Here is an 8,519-nt window from a genome sequence, read left to right on the forward strand (position 1 = left end):
AAACCAGCTGATGGTGGTGGGGCAGCGGGAGGGACACGGCCGGGGGAGAGGGTCAGGGTCAGGCCAGCCGCTGATGGGCGCGGCCATGCCGTCGCTTCCTTCTAGGCCTGCGGGGCCTCTCCCCAGTGATTTGTATGAGCAATGGCCAAGTGCTCCGCTCCTGTGGTCTGTTGGTGTGAGCCACCTCCTTTAAAGTTAGATCCGAAGAACGGCTGTTGTCAGACTTGGTTTTCCTCCTCGTTTTTTGTGCTGGATCAACGTTTGTGTCCTGCTAGATTATTGTTGAGATAGAGCCGTTGAGAACGATGCTGCGAGAGGATGGGCAGAAATGCTGTCTGCTGTTTGCAGGTTATTTAGATCCGTGTTAGCTGAACGTGTTGCCCAAGCTTCGTAATTTTTTCATTGTCCTGAGACAGAGGAGTGTTTGGTTGGAGAACAGCTGAACAAGCCTGAGCTCTGCTCAGCTTCTTCTCTTTCTTAAGAGAAGACCACAATAAGCTTGTGCCCATTCTAGAACGCGTTCTTTGAGGAAGGGTTCTCATCGTTGTGTTCAAACGTTTCCAAAGCTTTTTTTGCATTCTTATGCGCCACTGGATGAATCAGGTCCTTAGTAATGATTGTTGCTGTGTTTGTTGTTAATTTTCTTGCGGATTAACACCTGAGAAGAAGGGAGTGAGAAAAGGAAGCTTCTAGTAATTTGTTTGCTTTTCATCTTTTAAAACTTTGTCTAAAACTTTTTAAAACCCTACTTCTAATGTTGTTACTTGAAGCCAAAAGTAGTAATAAAATTTCAGTTTCAGGAATTTGGTGGGAGTATTTGGTGACGATATTCTTGCCATCTGCTGGGTGTTTCTATTTGAAATCCTGATAAATGGCACCTGCACATAATACAGGAGATTTTGTACTGACCTCCCTTGCATGGAATACCGATTATTTCTTTACCTACAGGTCAGTTACAGAGTAGGGCTGAAGTTAGTATACTGAATATTTCAAAAAGCTGTGGCACAGTAGGTAGGTAAGGTGATCTTGCTTTCTAGTCCCAAGGTGTAGCAAACAAGCAGATGCTGTTTTGAATATTTCTTTGACATGAGATTGTAAGATAGAGCTATACTTTTTTCCCTGCTTCTTGACGCTTTCTTCCATGTTCTCTATCTACTTACCTCTTGTCTGTCAACCTCCATGCACTGCTAGAATTTATAAGTACACTTACAGTGTGCAGTTATGGATCACTGGAATGTCAGATAGCTATTACTGTGTTCATACTGTAACTAAACAAATGCATAAACTTTCAGGGAAGTGGAATAGTTATTAAAAAATATAATGAAAAAGTAATAATCAAATTAGGATCTGTCAACAAGTTATGTGAAACTAAATGTTTATAGCAGTTCATACTAGCCAATTTTGTTGTAATAGAGTACTGCACAGGAAAATGACCTTAGAAATCCACTGTTTCACTGTTATTTAAGAGATCTTAGTGTACTTAATACTCTGAGGAGTGATCACTCCTGTCTGTGTATTGATATTATCAAGCCAGGTTTAAAGCAAACCTGATAGTTCTGTTTAGCAGCACTTAATTAATGAAATTTTCTTTCTCAGGTGGAAATAAGGATAACATCAGAGCAGGATGCAAGAAGTGTGGCTACCGTAAGTCCATAGTAAGCAATACGAAGTGGTGGTGTTTTCTTCAACTTATGATGTTGGAACTGCCTTTTGAGGAGGGGGGCAAAAATAAAAAGGAGGTCTTCTCAGTTTTTGCTCAGACTTTTTGTCAGTTTAAATTGCCATAATTTTAAAAACTTATTTATTTCCTGTTAATTCTCTGGCTTCTCACACCTATTGCTGCTTTTGAAAACCCTTGAGTTTCTCAGGAAGAAAAAAAAGAAGTATGCTCTTGTATTCATTTATGATACATTTGCAATACAATTACTTGAGAAACTTGGAATTGAAAGCATGGTGTTTGATACCTACTGAGATTAGCGTTTGTGCTTCTTCTGAGTCCCCCTGCTAACTTAGGCAGGCAGAAAAAATAATTTAAAATCTTTATGATCATCTATGCTAAGAAAACACACTTCTTTGCACTCTATATTTCAAGAAACAGTTAGTTTTGTTACTTACAATTCTGTAGTTAGCATTTAGCTTGTGCTTTGCATTATGCTCTGATCATATGTCTGTGGCTACTCTCATGATGAATGGAGACAGATCTTAGTGAAGATTTTAATTGTTAATTGCTAACTCTTATTATTAGAACAATGGAGGCATCAACACTGTTTTGCAGTGAATTGTGTTGAACTTCTCACAGAGTGATTTAATCTATTTTTTTAAGTGTTATGTGGGCTGAGGGGGAAAAATCTTGCTTCGTTCTTTCACTGTAGGCTTTGTCCACAACAAATTTTATCAATGAATTGTTTTGTGTATCTGTTCTTCCAAAGGAACATGAATATCAGTATAGATTTAGTGCTTCATTTCTACAGGCAGTAAGTATCAAAAGCTCCCTGGAAGATAAGAAAACTTGTAGTTAAATTACATAACCTGTATTTATGTTCCTGAAAGCTCTGTCTTCAAGATGCAGGTATTTTGATATGAAGGAGATGAGTTTATTGCAATTGCTACTTGCATTCCTGTGTCTTTAGCTTAGTTTCTCCCAAACCATATCTTTAGCTTCTCTTTATTATTCCAATGGGTGTATTCAGCACAAGGTTTCTAACTCTGTTCATGATTATTGAGCTGTAACCTAGAAAACTAAAAATACTAGTCAGGTACCAGCTTAGTCAGTATCATGTACTGCTTGCTAAATGTTATGTCTCCTAAGCAAATAGGATTCTTCTGTTTCACTGACAAGAAGAGCAGTATTACACGCTTGCTGTAGTTTCTTAAATATCTCACTTCATGCTTTTAGGTCATTTCTTCGGGAAAGATTTGATAACACTAAAAAAATAGAAAGTAAAGGTTGGACAAAATCTTTAGATTAACAGAAATAAGAGAGTTGTAGTAAAGCACTATTAAATGGAATAACATTGCACAACCTATCAAAATTCTTTGAGGCTTTTTCAAAGTAAGACTTCTCCCTCCTTGCTCATACATTGCAGCCTAGCCTTTTTTAACTTCTCAAAACTGAATAATACTAAAATGGATGTTCTTTAGTTCCTGATATTTTTTTGTAAATTGTAATTTTTCTTTCTGAATATTTGTTTTGTTCAGCTGGTCATCTGACATTTGAATGTCGAAACTTCCTCCGAGTAGATCCTCAAAGAGATATTGTTTTAGATGTTAGCAGCACTAGCAGTGAAGACAGTGAGGAAGAAGAACTACAGAGATTGCAAGCCATGCGTGAAAAAAAGAGTAAGGTGTTGCTTTCTTTTTCCCTTACAGAGTAAATTGAATAATGGTCTTCTGAAGTACTAGAAATATCCCTTTTGATAACTACTATCTTTTAGCCTGTGCTTTAAAAGTAGATCTTCTGCTTCATGTGTTCAGAGAGATTTGATATACCCACATCTTTTCTTATTATTAATTCCTGTCATAGGAAATGCATAATGTACCAGTGTGGAACATCTCAAAAAGGGCTTCTGAAAACAAAATATTGTAAGACTGTCACTAAGACGCTGCTTAGGAGAAAATGACATGGATGTTCTAAGTTAATCTTTTGATTATGGCATATAGTTTAAACATCTTAAAGTTGATAGTAACTCTTAATGCTACTGAGAAATGATAGCTGAATTTCTCTCTGGTTTCTAAGTAGAGTTTTGACTGAAACAGCTAGCGAATTGAATTTAAACATTCGTATTTGGAGAAGTGCTGTTCTCTCTTTGGAAGGTCTGAGCATCTGTTTGTCAGAGAGAGAACAGAAGTGTTATTTAGCAGGTACTTGAATTGGACTCCAAAGAGGCTGTTCCCCAAAGTAAGAAAGGGGGGCTGTTCCACCATAGCATGTTTTAAGTGAATGAATGTTCTTCCTCCGTGCCCCTTGAAACATCATGTTTTGTTCTGTTGCTCTCACATTCCAGACTTGACATTCAGTTCCTACTAAAGATGTTATTTAGGAAGGAGAAGGGACAGACAGAACCCTGTAATTTGTTGGAACACTTCAAAAGGAATGGATAGTCTGCTTGTCAGGAGTGCTGAATTGGTACTGCAACTTTCTTTGAACAAGTCTCTTTGGAAACACTTGTTCCCACTTACTATGTACTTTTGAAAGTAAGGGGGCTTTTTGACCATAAACAGATGGAAGATGGATATCTGCGGGAAAAACAGCTGTTTACTTGATCTTGTAATATCTAAGTCTAAGGTCAGAAATTTCATCCAGTGTGATAAAAATGTTGCTTGTAGGAGAAATGTGAAAATAATATACAATGTTAGTGCAGGAAACAAACATGACCAGATAGGGGTGACTCTTCCAACAATTTTTGTAGACAGTATATTTGCGATTAACTCAAATTTATTTTAGTTATGGCATAGCTATTTGTGACATGTGACTTGAGGGTGTGTGCAAGTAATTCAGCTGAGCCTATGGGAATATTATTTTTTTGTATGTTCTAGTTAAATGACCTGTTTTCAGGATTGGGCAAGTATTTTAAAACACAGAACAGATATGAAAACCTAAAGCTGATGTAAACTTGCAGGAAAAGTCACAACTTTTTATGGGCCTTCCTTCATTCTTAGTGCTTAGATTAAAGTCATTAGAATGTAAATTGTATAAAAAATTCTACTCTGCAAAATATTTCTGGAATTAGCATACTAGACCAGAATTTGGAGGAAGGAAAAGAAAAACTTTTAACAAGAATTTTGTAGTAACTTTACATTGTTATTGAAGTCACTGTTTTAATGCTCATCTTAATTCAAACAAGCATTTTGTAAGCTGTAACTTTTTATCTGTAGATTTAAATGAGGAGGAAGAAAAAAAGAAACAAAAAAGAAAAGGCAAAGAAAAAACAAAATTAAAGAGACCAAGGAAAAGGTAACTATCACACACCTATTTTAATTTCAAAACAGAATTTTAGAAATATTTCTGATGTGTAGGTTGTTTCTCAGAAAATGTTGCTTCTTTTGATGCGACATAATTTGCAAGTACGTCCTTGGTTTGAAAAGCTGCTTGTTTTCCAGGAAGAACTTCTTCTTTGAGTAATGGTAACGCCACAGGCTGTGGAATTAGGACCATGGAAGCCTAGAAAGCTCTAGCAAGCTGCAGGTCTGAGAAAGCAGTGTTCTATCTGACTATCCAACACTAGGCAAGATGTGGTGGTAAAAGAACAAAGAGCCAGGAGGATTATGGGGTTGGTCCCCAGTTTAGCTTGCATGGAGAAGCCTCCCTGCAGCTCAGAAACCCTAAGATTTCCTGTGTGCACATGTGCATCTCTAGACCCACACACACTCTCCGAGTAACACATAACTATCAAAAGGAAAACTTCTGTAGTTTTGCTTAGCATCTGTTGAGTTTTAATGTTCCTGTTATTTTGGAAGCCTAAAAAAATGTTAGTCCAGTTTCAAAGGAAAATGTCCTAACACCAATTTATGTTGAATAAACTGCCTGCTTTTTTTTTTTTTTTTTTTCAAGATGACACTATAGACTAGTTTGTCATTAGGACTGTTGATGAGACTATGTCCCAGGAACTGCACTGGGAGATAGGAAACATATAATGTATTTGGAGGCCACAGTAAGATACTTTTCAGAAATAAAGAAAGAGGATTTAACACTTCTTGTATTGGCGTTTTTCCCCTTCCTTATTTACATAGTGTAGCTCTAACTTGCACTTATTAAGACAGTAGAAGAGAGTCAGTCTGCTGGCGGTAGTCTTTACATGCAAGTAATTAATAGTTAATCATGTAGACCGTAGCACAAAACCACCCTCTTGAGTATAATGATCGTGACTTTTATTGTCATCTTAATTCCCCTTGTGTATGTTATCACTCAGCAATTCTGGTTAGAGACCAGTATTACCAGCTGCAGCATCCAAATTTGTCATAACCATTTCTCTTAGATTTTGGCATGAGAGAAATAATATATTAAGATTTGTCTGAAGGCATGGTTATTGATCATGTGATATTTTAAAAGCTGGAAGGTGTATCTTACTGTCAGACTTTCATTTTTCTGTCAGTCTGTGCTCTTAGTCTTTTTCTTATTGAAGGCTGAAAAACATATAACTTGCCTATTCCATTATTAATTAATCTGTATTATAAACATACTGCTTTTCTGGCACAGTATTCTAATTAGAAAAGTCATTGGTCAGACACTGCAAATTGAGATATCATAAGCTTTCCAGTGGATGCTACTGTATGAATTCTACACCAAATTAGATTTGTGACATTATATAAATATTGAAATTTTAAAAAAATGATGTTACTCCTGTGGCATTTTCCTTCTTTAATTACATATCAATTTTTGTATCTATATACTTTTTTCTAGATCTTCCTCATCAAGTGCAGCTGAAGAGGATGGGCCAAAGTCAAAAAAACAAAAATCACACAAAAAAGGAAGGGAAAAGGAAAAAAAGAATAAATCTAAGAAAGGAAAACATCATAAAAAGGAGAAAAAGAAGAGACGAAAGGAAAAGAGTTCATCTTCTGATAGTTCAGACAGCTCTAGTAGTGACTGAGGTGCTGACCTATTTTTGCATTCACTTCTGCAGAAAATGTGATTTTTCCATTCAAATCAAATTTATGCTTTGCAATGCTGTTGTTTTAAAATGGTATATATATATTTTTAAGAAATCTATTTGCAAATATCAGTGCTTCAAATTATTAAATGGACCATTTGGGAAAAAATCTGCTCTTCTGTTTCAAGTTTATTAGTACTAAACCATGCAAGTTTATCTCGTTCTTCTCTCTTATTCTTAGTTCAGTTCTGATTAATTGTGTTTGGAGTCCTTTATTCTAGGATGTCGTAAACTTCAGTTTGGAAGTCTTTGTGTATGAAGATTTGGACTTCAATGCACTTAATGTCCGAATGGTTAAATGAAATTTGGAAATTCAAGTGAGATTTTCTGTTATGTTACCGTTTAAATAAATATGTTTTGCATAAGCTTTTTTACTTACATATGTTAATCAGTAAGTGCAAATATGAAATCGTGTTTGGGTCCAGAGAAGAGAAAGAATGAGCAATAAGAAGCTAGAAGAGATTGCTCCTTCAAAGTTATCTTCGAAAATTGATCTAGTTGTAGACTGTGAAGCACAATTAAATATTCTTTTGGCAGGAACACTGGGAGGAATCTGAAAACAAACAAAAAACAAACAAAAGCTATTAATTTTTCCAAGTCTTTCTGTCTAGGTTTTGTTCTTTTACTATTATGGCCATTTCATCTTTGACATGAAGTGCCATTTCCTAACACTAGATGACTGTTTAGCAAGATTGTTTCCGAAGTTCTAAGAACTGTGTTAATACAGTATGTGGTGATTAATGCCTACATCAACTGAAACAGAAAACTAAAAGACTGACAATTGACAAGACTCCATTCATTCTAATAAAACTCTCATTGAAAAGTTAAAAAAAAATCAACAACAGCAACCAAACAGACAGACCTCTTGTGGAATTTAAGTAATCTGTCATGTTAAAGCTGGTAGCAAAATTTATTATTCGCTGTTGGGGACAATGTTAAGCATGTCAAAATTTTATGACAATTCTGGCATATCCAATTCATATCTTGTACTGTGGTAGGGTACAGGTTCAAGATAGACTGATGCTTTTGAGTTGAGCAGATTTTAAGTGTATAATCCTACCTCAGAAATGTCTAAATCTCAAAATGTCTACATTTACAGCTTCTTGAAAATGCTTGTCATGCATGTGGGGTTTTTTTTTTTTTGTTTGTTTGTTTGTTTTATTTAGACACAGAACTGCTTCCACCTGAGCAGCTTGGCATACAACTGACGTTTAAGTCTCATGGGAGTGAAAATATGGGGAAGAGCAACACTTAAAATTTCTTAACAATAATATCCATTGCCTGTGTTTTCTGTAGTGGATTAGAGCATTAAATCAGTACCGAATGTTTTATAGTATTTTAATGGTTACTGCATTTGGCCTGAAAATGACATACCTAGTTCTAACTCTTGTCTTTCAAACTTTTACATCTCAGACTAGTACCCTTGTTATTGGGCAATTCATGCTGTAGATGTTGTGCTAGGGAATATTAAAGATCAAAATACTCATGGAAGCCACAGAGCAAAGAGAAATAATCCGCAACCTTCTATGTAGGTCTCTCAGTAGAGGATGGCGAGAGTCCTAGCATCTGCATTTTTCTTACTGGCTTAGGTCCAATCTAATTTTTCCTGTTGATATATCATGAATTCTGGGATGGACTTGGATAATATAACTGAAGAGAGACTGGACTCCTTAATTAGCTGATACCTGTGCATGGTATAAAGAACATTTCCTTCATAAGTCTTAATTTAACAGATTCTGTTAAACTGTTCACTCTGGTTTCCTTATTGTTGCTGTGGCTGGAAGAGCTTATTTTTGACTGAGTTCTCTAAGCCAGTCGTTCTGTACAGAGCAACAGGGAAGTTGTGGGCTACTTCAGCCAGTACTGTTG

At 36.0% G+C, this 8,519-nt stretch overlaps 1 protein-coding gene across 1 annotated transcript in view; it reads left to right on the top strand.

Annotated features, from left to right (window-relative positions):
- SREK1IP1 (SREK1 interacting protein 1) overlaps nt 1-6,590 on the top strand; it is a 6,834-nt gene extending 244 nt beyond the window's left edge. Inside the window, exons 2-5 of the mRNA XM_010174380.1 lie at nt 1,597-1,644; nt 3,199-3,339; nt 4,876-4,954; nt 6,401-6,590. Coding sequence (XP_010172682.1) covers nt 1,597-1,644; nt 3,199-3,339; nt 4,876-4,954; nt 6,401-6,590 — 458 coding nt within the window. The remainder of the gene's footprint in view (nt 1-1,596; nt 1,645-3,198; nt 3,340-4,875; nt 4,955-6,400) is intronic.
- The last annotated feature ends 1,929 nt before the right edge of the window (nt 6,591-8,519 follow it).

The sequence above is a fragment of the Antrostomus carolinensis genome, unplaced genomic scaffold (genome assembly GCF_000700745.2).
Source record: "Antrostomus carolinensis isolate BGI_N321 unplaced genomic scaffold, ASM70074v2 scaffold10608, whole genome shotgun sequence".
NCBI lineage: Eukaryota > Metazoa > Chordata > Aves > Caprimulgiformes > Caprimulgidae > Antrostomus > Antrostomus carolinensis.